The sequence below is a fragment of the Neomonachus schauinslandi genome, chromosome 9 (genome assembly GCF_002201575.2).
Source record: "Neomonachus schauinslandi chromosome 9, ASM220157v2, whole genome shotgun sequence".
Classification (NCBI taxonomy): Eukaryota; Metazoa; Chordata; class Mammalia; order Carnivora; family Phocidae; genus Neomonachus; species Neomonachus schauinslandi.
Genome location: NC_058411.1, coordinates 14,557,464 through 14,579,368, shown reverse-complemented (window position 1 = coordinate 14,579,368; position 21,905 = coordinate 14,557,464). Strand labels below are relative to the sequence as shown.

The window sequence follows — 21,905 nt, the reverse complement described above, 5'->3', positions numbered from 1 at the left end:
GTTATCAAATATCTTAGCAGATTCCACTTCTTAATGTTTTCTTAACTTCTCTGACAATATTATCTTTTGTAGTTGTTCCACGGAGACTATTCTTAGAGGCCAACTGCTCAGTCACTTCAAAGTTGGCACTGATTCCTCAAGTAAGCCACTGGCAACATCTGTCAATCCATCAAGAGCCAAGGGAAACCATTCCAAATTATTTGCCTTTTGTGGGGTCTTGTTTTTAATTGACTACTGAGTCTGTTCCCAACGTCCTCAACTCTGTCATGATTTAATTAACTCACAGTCAGTAGACAGCTTCTCTTGACTAACAAATAAGCCATTCAGAAACTTTGGTTGCGGGATCATTTTATGTTTTATTTTTGTGAAGAAATTCTGTTGTGATGAGAGATTCTCACACATATTCTTTTAAATTTTCTAATTTTTCTGACTGTTGGTTTCCTGTGAGCTGGAAATACTGTGATAAAGTTTCGTGTGAAAATGTTACCATATATTGTATTCTTTTAGCCCAGCTCTAGCGTCACTGCAGGATAAACACAATGTTTTACCAGGTAATTTGATAACAACACAATCCACATCTCACTGTGCCTTAAAAGTGTGACCTTCGGGTACCTGGGTGGCTCAGTCGGTGAAGCGTCTGCCTTCGGCTAAGGTCATGGTCCCAGGGTCCTGGGATCGAGCCCCGCATCGGGCTCCCTGCTCAGCGGGGAGTCTGCTTCTCCCTCTCACTGTCCCTCTGTGCTCTCTCTCAAATAAATAAATCTTTAAAAAAAAAAAAAGTGTGACCTTCAAAGTCCACATTCCTTTTTTGCCTTGTTTTGACATGATGGATATACACTGGTTAGATAACAAAACACAATGCTGTGGTGTAGCTTGCAACCTGCCACGTTATAAGCGCATCGCTGCACTCCGAGTGTGCCAAGCAGCAGTGCGCAGCAATGACAAGGGGGTCACGCGTGGTCTCTGGCGCAGCTGCTACACGCCGACGTAGCACAAAAGCCGCCACAAACCATGCGGAACCGAATGAGCGGGCTGGGTCCAAAACTTTTCTATGGATGTTGAAATTTGAATTTCATATTTTCATGTGCTGTGAAATTTTCTTTTGATTTTTCCCAGCTGTCTCACTTAGTAAAAACTATACTTAGCTCATGGGTTATACAAAAACAGGTAGTGGGCCACATTAGGCCCCAGGGCTGCAGTTTGCCAACCCCTGCTCTTGAATGTAACCAAGAAAGCAAAAACACTGCCTGTTGTGTTGGATAAATTTGTAATTAACAACCAAATCACAAAATCATGCTTTATCCTGGAGGAGAGGGAGGTAGGTACACATCATGGGGAAATATTTGTATATCAAGCTGCTATTTTTACTATATTATGTAAACTGAAAACTGAATTGAAAAAACCTAGTGAATACCTAAAAACAATGGACACATTGCTTGGTAGTTTTATAGAGTCACAAAGCTATGGTCAAGATCAATAAGAGAAAGTTATTTTTAAACCTAAGTGATCTGTTGATCTGGTATGCACAATAATTGGAATGATACATAAAAATAACAATTAAAATTTTACTTTTAGGCAGTATAATTTATTGATTCATATTTAAGATTAATTTTACTCCCACCTCACTCTTAGCAGCTATATGACACTGGCAAGTTAATACCTACCATGAAGGATTCTGGCAATGACTAAATAGGTAATACATGTAAAGTGCTTACAATCGTGCTGGCACACTAAAAAGGTCAAAATATATTAAGTTTTAAAAATAAACAACTCGTACTGTTATTGCACATAGGGTTCAGTATCATGACATTAGAATATATTTTTCATTACAAAAATCCAAAATAGGCTCACGTATTGAATTTCTCTATAAAAATTTGGGCTATCATTACTAAACAATATAACTAAAACAGAAAATGATGAATTTTCCTTACCTGACATGTCTGCTAAATCACCTACAATGGAAAAGCAGCAGAAAAATAATTTTCCATAAATAAAAGCAGAATTTATAAAATTATCACAAAATAATTTTTACACAACATAAATCATAAAGTGTCATATGCAAAATGAATTTTATTATGTTAAACTAAGTAAACTGTAAGTGAAGCCATTCATTTCAATTATACATATATATTTACATTTCATGTATATGACCGTTCAATCTTTGGATATATCTTAATTTAGTTTACAAAATGCTCTGTTCATAGACTAAAGTTTTAATGTATCTCTGCTTGGCCCTGAGAGTCCAAGATTCTAGCCAAGGGGGAAAAAAATGAATGTAACTGGCTAAAATACCACAAAGGCAAATATTTCCCCTATGACCTATATGATTTTTAACAAAGAGAGCCATAAACATTTTAGACAGTGTTTTGTGTTTTGCAGGTATTATACAAGCTTGGCAGGCAAAGTAACTACTGATTCAATTCTCTTTGGGTTCAGAACAGAAACAGTCCCTCACTCTTTGGTCTTCTCTTGAGTCTATCTTATACTTTATTAGCCATCAGTAAAAAATTTCTCTATCTATTCTGTGGAAGGGTACGGTGGGGCAAGGCATAGGGCTGCATATATGATCTAAAATTCACCTCTGTACTGCCTGGACTTTGACTTGGAAGGACGGAGATGGGGAGATAATTAGCCATTCCACATTTCCCTACAGTGCTGCCTTTCAAAATAAAAGGAACAAATGCAAATACTGAATCATTAAGTTGTGCACCTGAAACTAATATTACATTAGTAATATTAGTACATTAGTAACATGTCAATTATAACTCAATAAAATAGGGAAAGGAAAAGAGGGCCAAATTTCATGAAAGATTATATTTGTGACCACAGCATTTCTTAATCAAAAGAGAAAACCACAGCACTAATATGTTAAGCAAAGCTGCTTAAAAAAGGGAGAGAAGAGGAAAGAAAAGAAGGAGCAAAGCTGGGAAATGGAAGAACCATACCTTCTAGAATTCTATTCACGGTATGCAAATTCCATTAACATAGAGATTTTGTCTTTTTTTTGGTAAGCTGCTTGTATCCCAGCACCTAGAACAATACCTTGTGCATGGTACATGTTCAGTAAGTTTGTTGAATAAATGAATTTAGCTTAATAAAAATTAACTGAATAACCATATGCCAAGAGGCACTAAACTAGGCTTTCATGACCAAAATGGTAACATTATCTTATTTTCCGTGCAGAGTAAAAATAAGACTTTAATTTTTAAAAATGTAGTGAAAAAAAGGGCCTAGACTCAAAGATTAGAATCTTTTGTATGTAATGCAGAAAGTATCAGTCTACTTCTTGTTAAAAATAGAAAAAATTTACAGAAAGGAAGAATACTAAAGTGGTGTAACTGCAGAACTAAGCAACCCAGAGATCAAGTTTCTGATTGATCAATTTAGTATTTGTATGAAAAATGAAGATATTAAAAGCATAAATTAATCTACCCAAAAGAAAAAGACACCTGGAAAGCTGGCTTAGCAACTGAGGCCCACCGAGACCCAACAAACCCAATGACATCATTTTTACAAAGTACACCAGGAGTTATGAAGTTCTGATTGACCAAATCTATTATGTAGTATTCATAGTGATCACTGATGGCTGGATATGTTCTAAATAGACCTGCTATTTTCTCATCATTTTGCTTACAGAGTGATGTCCTTTGAGTTTTTTAAAGAGTTAAAAGAAGACAGAAAGACAGGGGGTTTTAAAACAGTTGGCAACTTAGATCAGTGCCAAAGAAAAGAGGCAGAAAGATTTACCAGCATGGTCACTTGGTTTCTCTCTTCTTTCTACTCAACCCCAGCTGCCACAGATGCTGTGCCCCTGTCAGTCTAGTTACTTCCTGGCTCCCCTTATTGACCATTTTCTCCTCAAATTCTTCCTTTCTGCTTAATATGCTATATTAAAACCTTTCTGCTGATCAGAAATTTCTGCTAAAGGACTAAATCCAACTATGTCAATCACCATAAAATAGTTTATTAATTCTGAACTGTCTGCACCAATTAAGATAACCAAAGTGAGAGAAAGGTACCTGGAAACAATTTATGGTAAAACTGGGTGTGTGTTTTATATACAAATTTTGTACATTTTGAACAATACACAAATATATTTTGCTTTTTTTCTCTAGGATACTGAATTAATTTGAACAATACAATTACTTAAAATTGTTTCTTTTTAAAATATAGAAACATACCTACTTGGCCAGTTGCCACTATGTTGATAAATTTGGGATGCTGATTTACAGTGAGGCACAGTATATCATCATTATGTTCCTGATAAAAACTCTGAGTCCCTATAAAAAAAAATTTGAGAATTAAATCTGAAAACTTTAAGGTATAACAGCATAATGCATTTATCCAGAACAATGAACTGCTCTGTTTAACTTACTTAATACATTTTTGAGCACTCAATGTGTGCACATCATCATAAGGATGGAAAAATGACTCAGAAGTCTTTAAATGGTTAGAGTCCTGAAAGGCATAAACCATGTAACACAAGGCTAAAGACATCAAGTGCCAAAAGAGAGTTAAAGATCCAAAGGCTATGGGAATTCTTATTCTTTTTTAATTTTATTTTATTATGTTACATTAATCACCATACAATCCATCATTAGTTTTTGATGTGGTGATCCACGATTCATTGTTTTCATATAACACCCAGTGCTCCATGCAGTACATGGGGAATTCTTCTTATTGTGGGCATTTGGCAGTCTTGGACTGACAGGACAGATTTTGTTAATGTGAAGGTGGGTGGGAAAGGGCATTTCAGGTACAGAAATACTTTAAGCAAAGGTACAAAGACCAGAAAGTATTAAGTATGCATATATATGATTCATTTGGTCGAAGTGTGAGGTCAAGAAGAAATCTGAGAAATAATGGCTGGAAGGGCAAACTGGAAATAGAATGATAGAGGATTTTGAATGCCAGCCTACTGAACTCTGTATTTATTCTGTAGTCCGTGGTACTCAAGAATTTTGATCAAAAAAGTCATGTGATTTATCTAGTAGCACTGACAGTGAAGACACCTTAGACATTGTCATGTAGGACATGATAAAGGTTTGTTTTGTGTAAGTACAATGGAAAGGTGGGAAATGAGGTCAGGATGATAGGTTGTAGGTTGGGTCCAGATTACAGAGGGCCATCAACACTAGGTCCTCCAAAAAGCGAAGCAACACAAAACAAAACAATTTAACAATGACATTTGCCAGTCTAATAGTTTAAAACTTCTCTTCAAAGTGAAATGTGATTTATATTTCCCAGAGCTGAGAGTTCAGTGACAATAAACAAGCAATTTTATGTTCTGTTGGCTAAGTTTGAAGAAAATCAGCTAATAGATCAAAACTTCCTAGACTGTAAACATAGCAATGTACCCCAAACTGGAGAGGACAAATAATGACAAGTGGAGAGGTGCCTATCCTCCCTTCTGCTCTCTCTACACCCCACCAGTAGAAAGGTGATTAATTACAAATCAGAAAATTAAAGAAAATTACAAGTATAAACATGAAAGTGTATTTACATATTCCTTTCTATATCATCTTTTCTTATTCTCTGTTCTCTTTGAAGGATAGGTGAAGCCTCAAAGAGGATCATCTAAGTATTTTTTAAATGACCCAAATTATTAAACTGAAAATCACCACTGATTACTGTGTGATCTTGGTGAATCCTTTTCTTTAGGAAACCAAAATAGGACTATCATATTAATGATTAATACAGAATAGGCATGGGGGATTAGGACTCACATAATCTATTCTTTACCTATTCAGAGTGAAGCTATCAGAGGAAAAAGCCAGGAATGTTTGAACTAAATAATCTCTATTTTTATTCCAACCTTAGACTTTATGAAGTTTATAATTACATATAAGAAAACAATTCAAAATTAAATAGTGAATGTCACTAGCAGGATTATACATCATTGGTCATCAAATCATAAGAGAACTTTATTTGCTTTTCAACAATCCAATCAGTTAAATAAACATCAAGAAATATTTTCTCACTATGAATCAAACAAAGTATCACCACAGTAGAGCCACAGGGAAACAGCTTTCTTATTATCTTCCTCGGCTTTCCAAGGCCTCAGTAAGAACACTGCCCACTTCACCCCACTCCCCAGCAATCACTCACCCAACATGCTACTTTTAATCATTACCTAAAAGAGACAACCACTAAACCATCCATTTTCATGTTAAGGTTAGGAAATAAAGTTACAAATGGTTTCATTATAAAACATGGTTTCAATGTATAGTAAACCTTCACTTTACTAATAGAGACCTATGAGTACTTTTCATTAAGAAATCTTTTTCTGCTGTGTTATACATTCTTAAGACTATAAGTTTGGTTATTTGAAATATTACTAGAAAATTCAATAGTATGAAATATATTCTGGACTTATGCAATTTAATTATTTATAGTTTTAACAAAGAAATGTAAGGTTATAAATAAGTGAATTCTAAAGTAAAAAAAGGTGCAAGATGGAGAATCAGAGTTTCCTACCTGTAGCAACATTATGCAAAATTCCAACGGATGCAGTGTGATAAATTATATCATCACCATCATTTAGATAGTGAACATTATTCCTACAGTCTCTTCCTCGATAGCCAAAAACAAGCTCCAACACAAGGTCCTATAACAACAATAAAACCATTATACAATTCCTTATCTCTAAATGTTCACCATTATTTTTGTATATAATATTGGTATCATCAGTCAAAATGGAGGATGCATTTTGATGTTTTACAAACTTCAAATACAAAATTAAGTAGACAAACTTCTCCGTAATGTGCTTTGGGCAGCTGAAACACACACTCTATACTTTCCTACACAAAGTTATAGAAAAGGAAAAGAGAATCACAAGGTCATTTGACTTCAAGAATGTGTTGGGGTGCCTGGATGGCTCATTCGGTTAAGCATCTGCCTTCAGCTCAGGTCATGACCTCCAGGTCTTGGGATCGAGCCACATGTTGGGCTCCGAGATCAGCCGGGAGTCTGCGTCTGCCTTTCCCCCTGTTTGTGCTCTCTCTCAAATGAATAAATAAAATCTTAAAAAAAAAAAGAGTTCATGTGTTAAACACTGAGATACTTCTTGTGTCCAAAAGAATTATTATTTTGATTTGTACTGTTAGTAAAAATACGTAATCTGCATATATAACTCAGAATACATTATGTCCAAGTGCTGTACATTTGAGATGCCAAATTGTATATCAGCGTTGGTGCAGAAAACTAAGTACACCATCTCTGATAACTCATGCTAAAGTTCTAGCAGGTAATCTGCCACTGAAAGTGTCCCTTTTCTTTGACCTTGTGGGCTTCGTGGGGTAATGAGTACAACAATCACTATCCCACAGATTTAGGCCTCGTTTTTTATCTGATTTAGCAGTTTGCTTGTGGCTGCTGATACTGGAATTAAGAGCCTGGGAGAACTTTCTTGCTCAATTATTGTGGTAAGTTCCTTTGTTTGAAAGTAGAGCCTTCACTGAACCCTACAGTGAACAGATCACATGGGGTATAAACTTTGACTTATAAATTCAAACCACTAAGTATAAGGCACTGCCAAGGTACCTGCACTTCTATAAGCCATAGATCTTTCACATATATTTATATTTACCAGTTGTCTGAGAGTTCAATTCAGGGTATTATTCATGGAAAACTTTAAAAAAAAAAAAAAAAGACTAATATAAATACAAAGAAACGAAGGATATCAATCCAAAACTCAGATTTGACAACTAGGCAATCAAAATTTTATGACCAAACAAAAAAGATTCTCAGGGACACCTGGCTTGCTCAGTCGGTAGAGCATGTAACTTCATCTTGGGGTTCGAGTCCCATGTGGGTGTACAGATTACTTAAAAACAAAATTTTAAAAAAAGATTATTCAGTATGTTTATTTTCATAAAACCTAATGACAAGATTTGGCTGCCTTACAAGAAGGGAATGGAATGAATTCTGAATACATTTTAAAGCACAAGTTAACACTGGGGAAGGGGTTCTCCTTACCTCTATAGGTCTCTTTTTCTTGCCAACATTGTTTGTCTGGAGTTTTTCTGGCCTTGGTGGGGCTCTGCTCACGGGGGGCCTGAAACGGGAAAGTGGGAATGAGGAAAGGCATCCATTATCAGGCGCCTTCACTGAGCCTCCCTCACCTGCCCACTGGACAGAGAGGTCTGACACACCTTCACAAAAATGAACCCAATCTGTGTTCCTCACTAGACCGTGCCCTCTTTATCTTGATATCTTCTAAAGCCAGAAGGTGGAAAGAAGATATTAGAACTTTAATTCATTTTATTTTAACTTCTTTGGTGTATGTTTCATAATGTAAATAACATATTAGCACAAGAGCAGACTGTTTATAGATAAATATACAAATGTTAGTTTAACATACTCAAAAACTTCTTGATGGGATGCATTATAACAAAGCCTAGATTACTGCTCTAAAGTGTCTACCACAGTATCTTGCACATGGCAGGTGTTCAATACATTCATCTTGAATTTTGAAAATATTTTTATGAACTTTCTATACTGTTGGCAATATAAATTATGTCGGAATTCAAATTTGTACTCATTACTTGCTCCACCAGGCCCTTTACCTTCCCTTCTTCCTGAAGTCTCTAGTGAAGTCAAGTCAATCAAACATTTTACAGTTACATAAAATTATAAATCATACAACACTCTCTAAAAGGTAATTATATTACTTGCTATTGCCTTCAACTCCTTCTCTTCTTCTCTATTCTCATTATTCACTAAACATTCATCAACTTCACCTAGAGAGTAGCTCTCACATCTAGCCCCCTCTTCTCTGTTTCCACTACTAGTTCAGGATCTATTTATAATGTCCCATTAGGTGTACAGAGTTCCCATTTTGAATCATTTAAATGTGGAGGCTCTTAAAATGCCTAGGAATAAACTCAACCAAACAGGTGAAGGACTCTGAAAACTATAAAACACTGATGAAAGAAACTGAAGATGACACAAATGGAAAGACATTCCATATTCATGGACTGAAGGCATTAATATTGTTAAAATGTCCATGTTATCCAAAGCAATCTACAGATTCAATGCAATTCTTATCCAGATGCCAACAGCATTTTCCACAAAACTAGAATAATACTAAAATTTGTATGGAACCACAAAAGACCCCAAATAGCCAAAGCAATCTTGAGATAGAAAAACAAAGCTGGAAGTATCACAATTCCAGATTTCAAGCTATATTACAAAGCTACAGTAATCAAAACAATAGGGAACTGGCACAAAAACAGACATCTAGATCAATGGAACAGGATAAAGAACCCAGAAATAAACCTATGGTTATATGGTCAATTAATCTATGAACAAAGGAGGCAAGAATATGCAATGGAGAAAAGATAGTTTTTCAATAAATGATGCTGGGAAAACTAGACAGTTACATGTAAAAGAACTGGGCCAATTTTCAACCAATTTCTTTGCCACCAGCCACAGCAACATTTTTCTAGGTATATCTCCTAAGGCAAGGGAAACAAAAGCAAAAATAAACTTTGGGACTACACCAAAATAAAAGGCTTTTACACAGCAAAAGGAACCATCTACAAAACAAAAAGGCAACTTACTGAACAGGAGAAGACATTTGCAAATGATATATATGATAAGGGATTAATATCTAAAATATATAAAGAGTTTATACAATACACCACCAAAAAACCCCAAAAAAACAGAAAAACCCCAATCTGATTAAAAAAATGGACAGAGGCCCTGAATAGACATTTTTCCAAAGACGACATACAGAGGGCCAACAGACACATAAAAAGATGTTCAACATCACTAATCAGCAGGGAAATGTAAATCAAAACCCCAATAAGATATCACCTTACACCTGTTAGAATGGCTCAAGTAAAAAAGACAAGAAATAATAACTGTTGGTGAGGATGTAGGAAAAAAGGAATCCTTGGACACTGTTGGTGGGAATGTATAAATTAGTACAGCCACTATGGAAAACAGCATGGAGGTTCCTCAAAAAATTAAAAATAGAAATACCATATGATCCAACAATTCCACTACTGGATATTTAACCCCTTCTAAAAATGAATACACTAATTCAAAAAGATATATGCATCCTTTGTTTACTGCAGCATTATTTCCAATAGCCAAAATATGGAAGCAACCTGTGTCCAGGGATAGACAAATGGATAAGGCGCGCACACACACACACACAACTATTATGCAGCCATTAAAAAGGATTGAGATCTTGCCATTTGTGACAATGTGGATGGACCTAGAGGGTATTAGGCTAAGTGAAATAAGTCAGACTAAGAAAGACAAATACCATATAATTTCACTCATATGTGGAATATTAAAAAAAAAAATGAATCAACAAACAAAAAGCAGAATCAGACCTATAAATAAGAGAACAAACTGATGGTTGCCAGAGGGGAGAGGTAGGAATGGGCAAAATAGGTGAACGGTAATGGGAGGTACAGGCTTCCAGTTATGGAATGAATAAGTGACAGGAATAAAAGGCACAACATAAGGAATATAGTGGGGGCGCCTGGGTGGCTCAGTCGTTAAGTGTCTGCCTTTGGCTCAGGTCATGATCCCAGGGTCCTGGGACTGAGCCCCGCATTGGGCTCCCCGCTCTGCAGGAAGCCTGCTTCTCCTTCTCCCACTCCCCCTGCTTGTGTTCCCTCTCTCACTGTGTCTCTCTCTGTCAAATAAATAAATAAAATCTTAAAAGAAAAAAAAGGAATATAGTGAATGATATTGTAATAGTATGGTATGGGAACAGATGGTAGCTATACTTTCAGTGAGCAGAGCATAATATATAAACTTGCCAAATCACTATGTTGCATGCCTGAAACTAAAGTAACTTTAAGTGCCAACTATACTCAAAAAAAAAATGTGGAGGCTCTTTTCCTAAAATCCTTTGTTTAATTAAAAAAACCCATCTCATTTGGTTTATTTTCATCTCAGATAACCATTATTCAAATGTTTAATAACCTGAATACTGGATCTAAATCAATCATGCTATCAACTCCCCTTCCAAAATTTTTTTAAGATTTTATTTATTTATTTGACAGAGAGAGACACAACACAGTGAGAGAGAGAACACAGCAGGGGGAGTGGGAGAGGGAGAAGCAGGCTTCCCGCTGAGCAGGGAGCCCAATGCGGGGCTCCATCCCAGGACCCTGGGATCATGACCTGAGCCGAAGGCAGGTGCTTAACGACTGAGCCACCCAGGCACCCCCCCTTCCAAATTTTAAGTGAATATTCAATTTGTAACAACTAAAGCAGAAAATGACATGAAATGACTTTGCTATGGGAAAAAAAAATCCAATGTGTGATTAAGTGCATAAAATTAAAGGATAAAAACATATTTGCATTTTCACAAGGATTTCCAGGTTACACATCTATAAAAGTGGATGAAGTGCTCCATCTTGAACACTCAATATAAAAGAAGTGAATACTTTCATATATGACATGAAGTAGTATGTAGAAGCAAATAACCATGGCTGGTGACATAAAAATTGCATGCACTTAAAAGAATATATAAAGAACTCTTCAAATTACAGAAATTACAAAGGTTTGGTTTCAAACCTTTTTCATATGTTTTGAATGTAAGTAATAAATATAATTCAATTTATAATATTTAACATTTAAAAATGTTTCTCTTAGGACCTATTTCTTAATTTAGAGAGGGAGAGAATCTCAAGCAGGCTCCACGCACACTCTGATGTGGGGCTTGATCTCTTGACCCTGAGATCATGACCTGAGCCGAAATCAAGAGTCGGTCACTCAACCAACTGAGTCACCCAGGAACCCCTCCTTAGGGCCATTTTAAAGAATGGCCTTGGCTTTTCTTCTAAGTCAGTTTTGTTGGTGAACTTCATTGAGTGTTATCATCTGACAGCTTTAATTGTAACCCAAGCAAGAAACAGGTAATTTTCATCCATACAAACCTGTGTAACAGTTAAGTGTATTTTAATTTTTTAAAGATAACTTATACATTTTTGTTTAAATAAAGTTATACAACTTATAAAATTATACAAGTTGAACAAATAAAGCTTTGGTAAAGCAATTACTTATGTAGCAGAAATCCAATAATTAAGATGCTATTTGTTTCAGTGATACTGATTTTAATGGAGAAAAATGTGGAAAACTGTGAACAGAGGTAAAGAACACCAAGTAACACAGCTCATTAATGGTAAATATGAAAGATGATAAAAATACAAAATTAGGTCTCATAAAGTATAACAAAGAGAGAGGATTACCTGGAACCTCTTTTTAGCAGCAAATATAAAAGGGAAAAGATTACAACACAGATTTGAATTTAAAACACTAGTAAAATACTTCTGTAATAAAATATTTTTACAAGTTTAATGCAGGTAAAACATACTGCATATATTAAAGGGCTATTGTTTTTATTTATTACCGCATAGAAGGCTAAAGTTACTCCATTAATGGCAGGGAAATCAAAAGAAGGCGAAAAAAGAAAAATGAGAATTGAACATGTTCTATGTTGTAAACTCTAAAGCCTACTGTTCTTATTTTTCTACCGTGCACTCTGAATTTCAAACAAAATACTGAAGCCTATCCTTGTTCTTAAGTGTGGGAGTAAAATGGTAACAACCAAGTTAAAAGGTTGGTCGTACTGGAGATGCTATTAAGGAAACTGTCTAAGGAGGTGAAGCAACCCCTCCTCTGATCCAGGAGGGTTTCTCAGTCAGCCAGTCCAGCCTAGCAGGCAAAGTGAGTCACTCAAGATCATACTAGCTTTGGGATTTTGCTAGTAAAGGAGGTAACTTAAAAGAACCCCTTTAATAACATAATGACCAAAAGAGAATTGGAAGAGATCACAAAGGTGATCTCATCCACCCTCCTACTGAAACCAGGAAACTTCTTTACACGTCTAGAACATCCCTTTGTAGCAGTGACGGACAAATGGTCACCTAAGCTCTTATGAAAACTGCTTATGAAAGGGAGGTCACTTCATAAAATTCACCCACACCCAAGACAACAATTACATCTCCACTTAGCTTTGTTTTCAAACAAAGCTAAAGTGTTTCCCACTGTAAATTGTTAGTGTCCCTTTAAAATCACTCCTGAATAAGCTACTTCAGATCTGACGCTAGATCTGAATGTTTTATTTGTTAAAATAGTCTAAGATATGTGGCCTTTTTGAAGTCACATCACACTCTAGACCCCTATCTTTGTACATATCACCCCTGTTTAAAACAAAAATGAATTTCTGCTGCTGTCTACCAAATAAATTAAGGAGTACCTTATATCTGAGTTTCTGTACAATCTGGTCTTATATCTATTTTTTTCATCCTTATCTCCGAGCATTTACCTATTGGTACCTTTTTTTTTTTTTTCACTTCTAAAACAGACTTTTTCCACACTGTCCTGTTTCAGAAACTGCCTGAAGACATGTTCATCTCACTAAAGCTAGTTGTGAAAAGTGTCCCATAGAATCCTTTTATGCATATACCATTTTATTAAACATACAAATATCATCATTGTCCTTTGTTAAAATGTTAAAAACATTGTTAATGTTTTTAAATGGAAGTATAAATATACATTAAGTGAAGCTAACAGGCTTATAAACTGCATAATTTTTCACTGATAAATATGTGTGGCTATTTTTATAAACCTCTGAAACTTAAGGGATAACTAAAACTGTCTGGAGTTTGTTATAAAACCAAGTGATCATAATGAAGAACCTCAGCAGCACCCACATACTGCACATGTAAAATGCAACTTTTCTGTAGGACTTAGTACACTTTCTAATTTTTTCTTGACAAATACAGTTCCATGTTTTATAGGGAAAAATCAATACCTTAAAATATAATAAAGATCAAAACAGAACAAAGAATAAATAATGGAATAAAATATCTTATTTAATAAAACTTACCTTACTACCCCCTGCCTTTGAAAGGAACAAGGGAAAAAAAGAAACATTGATGATGAATAACATGCAGCAGTTAAGTAAACAGAATAAAGGAAACAGCAACAGAATTCTAAGGAAATACAAAATGCCTAAATTTTATGCTCCACTGTTCTGAGTATTTTTATTAAAAAATATTGGAAGTTTGACTGACAACTACTTTAAATATATACATAAGATTTGCTACAAAAAGAAAAACATAAAATTATTATAGTCATTTAGGAAAAAAGCCCTCACAAAAGTACCAACCAAGTAGAGCAGTTACCAATGTCATCCAAAACCTTTTAAGTGGATGTTTGACAAGCATTTGTTTTCAGTTTATAAAATGTTGTTTCATATTTGATAGCAATATTTTATTTAAAATACAAAAACGTTATAGATAGACTATAATATCTCCTCACAAATTATGCAAAGTTGGTAAAAAGTATCTTCATTTTTTTTTTTTTTGCAAGAAGTATCTTCATTTTTTCTCCTTTGATAAATCTCTCATTTTATGAAAATAAAGACTCCTAGTTCTGAGTCATTTTGGACTCGGCCTCAGCATTTTCAAAAGAATTCAGCAGAGCTGAAATTATAAAATAAACTGAGAACAATGCAAAATAATTTCAAAAATAATTTTGAAAATGTTAGCTGTAAAAAATGCAAGCTAACAGCAAAGATTATGAAAGCATCAAGCATTTTTCACGAGCAGAAAAATACTTCCATCTGTCAGAATTTGGGTCACTTTATTAATAAAGGAGGAATTTTAAGTGTTTTACCATGAATGACAGACTGTAGATTAAAATTTGGTCACATTTTCTGATATACCTAATTTATCTGATATTTTTCTTAAAAAAATAAATAAAAAAGATTTATGGGAATGTCTAGAGTTTCTTCCTCCCTATAGTACACTTTTCACTTTTCATTATCTGTGAGATATAATTTAAGTAATTTTAAGCACTATACTGCACATATTCTCACCAGAACATCCACATTTGCAAACTTACATGTATTTCTCTGATTAATAAATATATAGATATTGTTTACTACTTTGTGGATATTTAATTTCAGAAACTGTTTAAATTTATTTCCCTCAGGTGACTCTATTTCATTTGCAGGGAGGGGTGGTAAAGACTTACTACCTAAATTCTTTAATACATTTTGTTTCATTTTATAAAATACTCCATAAGTGAGTGACGGTAAGGCTCATTTAACCTCTAAGGAAACAGAGGCTTAGAGGCAACAAATAGTTTTTCAAGGTGACACAAGAGGAAAATGATAAAAATTAGTATTTTAACCCATTTGTCTGACTCCAAAACCATGTTCTTTGCACTGTAAGATACTGCCTCCCACTAGATCACTTCAACCTTGAATCTTGATATTTAAATTATGGTATGCTCAGATTTCTTAAAACATCTCTCTAATTTATTTTAGTTTATTTTTTAATTTTAATTTTTTATTTTATTTTAAAAAAGATTTTATTATTTGTGAGAGAGAGAGAGCACAAGCAGGGGGAGCAGCAGGGAGAGGGAGAAGCAGGCTCCCCGCTGAGCAAGGAGCCCGATGCAGGACTAGATCCCTGGATCCTGGGATCATGACTTGAGCCAAAGGCAGACGTTTAACCGACTGAGCCACTCAGGTGTCCCAAAACATCTCTCTAATGTAATACTTTGCCTCTTTATACGTGATGACAAAATGGACAACTACCCCCTACCCCCTATCCGTAAAGGTGACGCCAATGCTATTATTTGGGTACTCATCAGCAAATGGGCACCTGGAAGAGAAGCTGTGGAGACATCATAACTCAACACTCCCCTCAGAACTTCTGTGGGAACCTGTGTGGCTAGTCAGTTCAGAGACCCTCTAGATCCCCCTTCTCCATCAGGAATATGCACCTCACCCTTCCAATTTCATTCTTCTCCCTGAATGTTAAGTCCGTAGTGCAAATTCAAACCCCTCTGCCAGTGCTTTCTTGTACTGTCATCTCTATCTAGCTGAGCCCCAGGAGTCTTCAGCACTACTCTCTCTGACTAGACATTCACTCGAATTTTCCACAAATTCTGTTCAATGTGAGTGAACTCCCTTTCATTTTTAAATTTTCCCTCAAATATTCTTACCAACTTCTCACAACAAAGTTTTCCTCAACACATCTTTGGACAGAAGAGGTCACTGCTGTTCCCACCTCCCACTCCTTCTTGTTTCCTCACTGCAGTTTCTGGATAATTTTTCCTTTATCAATTCTTAAAAATTCTTCACTTCTGAAGTCCATGTCACTCACTGATCCATACACCTCTTTACTGTCTTCCATATTCCCTAATGATTTTTAAAGCATCACGTGATGTTAACAATTCCTCTCTTGATCTGTCATCTAACTCAGAGACTTTATTAAAACAGTTTTCTCTCCTTATAAAATTGCTGTTGGCATAGCCTTTAATTCTGATGTGCTGCTTCCAGACAAAGACCAGTAATTCCCATTCTCTAATGGGAAGCTATACTTCAATTTGCCTCTTGGAAAAATTTTTGTTTTTTATTATTTTTTAAAGATTTTATTTATTTGACAGAGAGCACAAGAGAGCACAAGCAGGGGGAGCAGTAGACTGAGAGGGAGAAGCAGACTCCCTGCAGAGCAGGGAGCCCAATGTGGGCTCGATCCCAGCTGGGATCATGACCTGAGCCGAAGGCAGACACTTAACCATCTGAGCCACCTAGCCAATCCTGGTGAAATTTTCTATCCTTGATTAAAGGCACATGGATAAAAATGCCTTTTCAAAATTTAATCCTATCTCTGCTCAGGTGCTTCCTAAAACATACTTGGTATTGGATTCAAATTTTATTATTTCCTACAACCCTATCACATTTATTTATAAAAGTTAGCAAATAATATTCCTTTAATCATAGACACTTTGTATATTCCCTAAACTACTTGAAAGAGACAGTGTCACCACCAAAAAGTATTTAAGGACAAACACGTTTTCTAAGAGGTGCTGGGAGCTGGAAAATGCAAGAGTACCACTGCTACTTAGTTTTTACAAAAATTCATCCAGTTAAACAATTAATTCAATTTTAATACCAATATTATTTTTCTTCATCTAGTTTTAAATTTGATTGTTACCTCTCATCAACTGAGGGTTCTTTTTGTTGCAAATGAGGCTTGACTCCAAACATTGGGCGAATATTTGTTGATAAGGCTCTAATGGTGTAACTGATTTCATTCTCCCTTGTAACATCACTGTCATAGCCTGCCATCAAAACATAAGAATTATTCTCTAAGTTGCAACTGAGGAGTTCTATTATGATCCTATAAATTGGATACAAGGATGTTCAACAATATAAGTTAAATTATGAAATAATTATGAATAATAAATTATGAAATATACAGCCAGTAAAAATTATATAGAATATTTAATATGTAACAATGTTTTTAAAATATTACTAAGAGATAACAGCCTATTAAATATAAATTCAATATATCATTTTTGTTAAAAAATATAATGTATATAAATGCAAATACCCCTGTGGAAATACCTCAATATGTTAACAGACGTTACCTCTGAGTGGTCAAATTATGGATACTGTGTTTATTTTTATTGCAAAATGTATTTCCTAATTTTTCTGTAATGAGCTGGTATTATTTGTATATTAGGAAAAATTAAAATCATTTTAAAATATGAGGTTCAATACCATAACAATTTTTTTTAAAGATTTTATTTATTTGAGAGAGACAGAGCAAGCACGAGTGGGGGGGGAGAGGCAGAGGGAGAAGCAGACTCCCTGCTGAGCAGGGGGCCCGACACAGGGCCTGATCCCAGGTCCCTGGGATCATGCCCCGAGTTGAAGGCAGACACCTAACCAACTAAGCCCCCCAGGCACCCCACCATAAAATTTATTTTAACAGTACTTACTTAAAGTAGGATTATCATACATTTGTAGATGAAGAATATTTAAGTCATCAATATATGCTAGTCTGTTATTTTTGAGGCATAAAACCAATTTTGGTGTTAAACAGACCACAAACACTAAAATCACAATTATTCAAACATTATTATTACTTGTTTAACTGCTATAGTTTAAATCAGTTGTGCTAAATTGTGTTTTTATGAAAATATTTTAAAATGACATACCCCCATCTTCTTCCGAATCTGTATCAGATTCTTCACTATCACAAGGCCTTTTTTCTCGATAGCCCTCGATTTCATTTGTCCAAACCATTAAAGACATATCTGCACCTCCTAAGGTAACCAACATGCTGTCATCGTAAGTCCAGCGAACATTTGTGACATGTGTACTATGGGCCACATACCTCTTAAATTTTCCAAATTTTCCCTAAAGATGAAAAAAAAAAAAATTCAGAGTCTTTGAGAAATGTTACTACTTGAAAATGGTCCTATTCTTCAGGCATCTATACCATCTAGAAAGCTGAAAATGAAGTTTCTGACCAATAAATGCTTTATTGGAACACATTCTTACCAATTAAGGTTCTGTCACTTAAGTGTACCTAAAACAGGAATGTGTGGAATATTTCCTCAGGTGCCTGGGTTCTCTATGAGAATTTTTAAATGTGTTTTCATTTCAATGCTGATCTAAAAATATAAATATGAGCAGCTACTTAAGATCTATACCATAATATGATTTCGGTGCCCTATTTCAAATTTATGTTTATGTTCATGCCAGATTATAATATACAGCTGACCTTGAACAACACGGGTGTGAACTGCACAGTCCCTTATATGTAGATATTTTTTGATAAACACAGTATAGCACTGTAAATATATTTTCTCTTCCTTATTGTTATAATATTATTTTTGCAATAACATTTTCTTTTCTCTAGCTTGTTATAAGAATACAGTATATAATACATACAACATACAAAATATGTGTTGACTGTTTATGTTATTGGTGAGGTTTCCAGTCAACAGTAGGCTATTAGTAAAGTTTTTGGTGAGTCAATGGTTATATGCGGATTTTTGACTGTACAGGGATCGGTATCCCTAACCCCCACATTGTTCAAGCGTCAACTGTATATCTGAATCAGTGACAAGAAATAAATGCATCTGGACTTGATATATGAATTTTATTTTTGTGCTAAATGAAAGCCTAATATTTCCCGGTAGCTTGAATAGAGGAAAGCACTAAGAGAATTCAGTCATCACACAGCTCACCACATGGGCACATAGTACTCCAAAAAGTCTGTGCAGTCTAGTTTCAGCAAAATAACATCATTCATTACATTGAATCAATGCTGTCTATTTTAGTTTTATAGGTATTGTATTTATAGTATTTTGGATCTAATGGTTGAAACATTTTAACCGACTGAGCCACCCAGGCGTCCCATGGTTGAAACATTTTAAACTTAAGGCTGTAAATATAAAGAGTTTGAGTTTACTGTTAATGGTATATATTTAATCAAATGAATAGCAAAATTATTTAAGTTAGCATTAGGGATAAAAGAAATGTTTCCTCTAAAAGGGACATTTATATTACTCAATACTGAGAAACACTGTACAATATAACTTAAGGCACAGGATCATAAATTATAAGACTACTTCTAAATAAAAGCTATAAATGTCAAAAATAGTATATATAATTCTAAATCCTTCATATTACATACATAATATTCATATTACAACAACAAAATACTATGAAAGAGCATTACCTTAACCATTTTTATAATTATGATCATTAGGGGAGTTAAAGAAAAACACATACTTTTGCAGGATATCTAAATAACTTCACAAATCCCAAATCATCCCCAGTAGCTAGGATCATTTTGTCACTGGTGAGGCAAGAGGCAGTTATGTCTGTGATTTCTCCAATTACTGGCCAAATTCCCTCACAGCATAAACCAAGCACACTTGTCCATGATGCCCAACAAATCTTTTCTACCTAAAAAGAAAAAAAAGGCTGTAAGTTTGTAATATCTAAACCTTAAAAACTGACAACAAAAATCTGAATATTTTTCTTTATAGTTATATATGTCACAAGTAAAATTAAAATTTTAATTATAACAGTTAAATTATTAGTTGTCTTGGTTTTGTAGCTTCCCAAGTCTGCTAATTCCTGTAGAAAATATTTAACATAACATTATTCAAGATGTACTTATTATGTATCCACTGTGTGTTCTAGATGCTGAGGATTCAGTGATAATAAATAAGACCATTTCTGCTCTTAGAATAATCAATAAATCTATACTTCATGTCTAAATTTCTAATACTTTAGAGGCTTGTTTTCCAATTAATCATTACTGGATATTAAGAACCTTTACTTAGACTCTCTCTCGTCATTAAGCCACTTTCATATTCAATTTGTTTAGCCTCTCTTCCTTAGCCGTATCAAAAAATTTTGCTAATACTGTCAGTCACAAAAGGAAACACATTTTTTTTTTCTTTTCTTTAAACAGGAATTTGCCAACAAGCATCTTAGGCATATAGGTTCCAAAAGATTTGACAGACATGCAGTGCTCCTATCTAAGATAGCATGTCTTCTAATTGCCTCCTATCCTTTGAGGAAAGTAACTGGACGGGAGCATACCTAGATGTAAAAGTTGATTTATTCCCCCCCCCCTTTTTTTTTTTAGAGAGCACGTGCATGTGCATGCAAGTGCAAGTGAGGGTGGGGTGGGGGCGGTGGGTGGGGAGAGGAGAGAGAGAATCTCAAGCAGGCTCCATGCTGGGCCTGACACAGGGCTCCATCTTACCACCCTGACATCATGACCTGAGCCAAAATCAAGAGTCAAATGCTTAACCAACTGAGCCACCAAGGCGCCCCTGTTTTATTCCTTTTCTTATACAGCATCTTTTCCTTTACTCATCTAATAGACTAGGGCAGAAAATAAACTCACAGAAAGAATAGCCATGATTTGAATAATGTGAGGACAGTCTTCATATGTAAATGACAAAAGGTGGCCATCAGTGTTCTAACCACTTAGTCATATCAACAACATTGCAAGCACTATTATCTTCCTACCTCCACACTGGGGATGGTTTGTTTTTTCCCTCTGGGAGCTTCAAAGAATAACTGTTCTTTAGCACCAGTGTTGACCTGTAAAAGCTTTCCTTAAAAAAAAAAAAAATTAAAAATATATACATATATAAAATATATAGTTAATGGGATGTTTAACTTTTTAAAATATTTTCTTTCATAGTTTATATTTAAATTGTTTTATAATCGTAAAATTAAATTGTTTCATTAATGTAAAATGACAGAGTCAATCCTATTTAAAAGCATTCAGTGAACATTAGTGTTTTTACCACCTTTCTCCCATTAAATTCTTTTTAAAATTCCAGTGCAGATAACAGTGTTATATTAATTTCAGGTGTGCAATATAGTGATTCGACAATTCTATACATTACTCAGTGCTCTTCATGTAAGTGTACTCTTCATCCCCTTTGCCTATTTCACCCATCTTCCCATCCCCCCCTTTTTTTAAAGTTTTATTTATTCATTTTAAGTAATCTCTACACCCGACGTGGATCTCAAACTCCCAACACTGAGATCAAGAGTCACATGCTCTACCAACTGAGCCAGCCAGGCACCCCAGTATTTTATTATTTTTGGTGTAATTATAAGTGGGATCGTTTTCTTAATTTCTCTTTTTTCTGCCTCATTATTAGAGTATAGAAATGCAACGGATTTCTGTATATTGATTTTGTATCCTATGACCTTACTGAATATGTTTATCAGTTCTAGTAGTTTTTTGGTGGAGTCTTCAGGGTTTTCCATATATTGTATCGTATCCATATCATATCCATGCAAAGAGTAAAGTTTTACTTCTTCCTTAGCAATTTGGATCCTTTTTTTTCTTTTTCTTCTGTCATTGCTGTGGCTAGGACTTCTAATACTATGTTGAATAAAAGTGGTAAGAGTGGACATCCTTGTCTTGTTCCTGACCTTACAGGGAAAGCTCCCAGTTTTTCACCATTAAGTATGATGTTAGCTGGGGTTTTTCACATATGGTCTTTATTATGTTGAGGTATGTTCCCTCTAAACCTATTCTGTTGAGGGTTTTCATCATGAATGGATATTGTACTTTATC

General features: G+C 34.9%; 1 protein-coding gene across 3 annotated transcripts in view; it reads right to left on the bottom strand.

Moving 5' to 3' along the window:
• The window catches only part of EML5 (EMAP like 5), a 162,384-nt gene that overhangs the window by 16,626 nt on the left and 123,853 nt on the right, over positions 1–21,905 (bottom strand). Inside the window, exons 24-33 of one of the 3 annotated variants that reach the window (XM_021679813.1) lie at positions 20,837–20,925; positions 19,580–19,756; positions 17,995–18,196; positions 16,986–17,112; positions 13,862–13,876; positions 12,219–12,227; positions 7,978–8,056; positions 6,478–6,607; positions 4,182–4,280; positions 1,932–1,952 (exon numbers count right to left, since the gene is read on the bottom strand). In XM_021679813.1, coding sequence (XP_021535488.1) covers positions 1,932–1,952; positions 4,182–4,280; positions 6,478–6,607; positions 7,978–8,056; positions 12,219–12,227; positions 13,862–13,876; positions 16,986–17,112; positions 17,995–18,196; positions 19,580–19,756; positions 20,837–20,925 — 948 coding nt within the window. The remainder of the gene's footprint in view (positions 1–1,931; positions 1,953–4,181; positions 4,281–6,477; positions 6,608–7,977; positions 8,057–12,218; positions 12,228–13,861; positions 13,877–16,985; positions 17,113–17,994; positions 18,197–19,579; positions 19,757–20,836; positions 20,926–21,905) is intronic. The other 2 variants (XM_044918168.1, XM_044918167.1) reach the window with 2 other exon arrangements.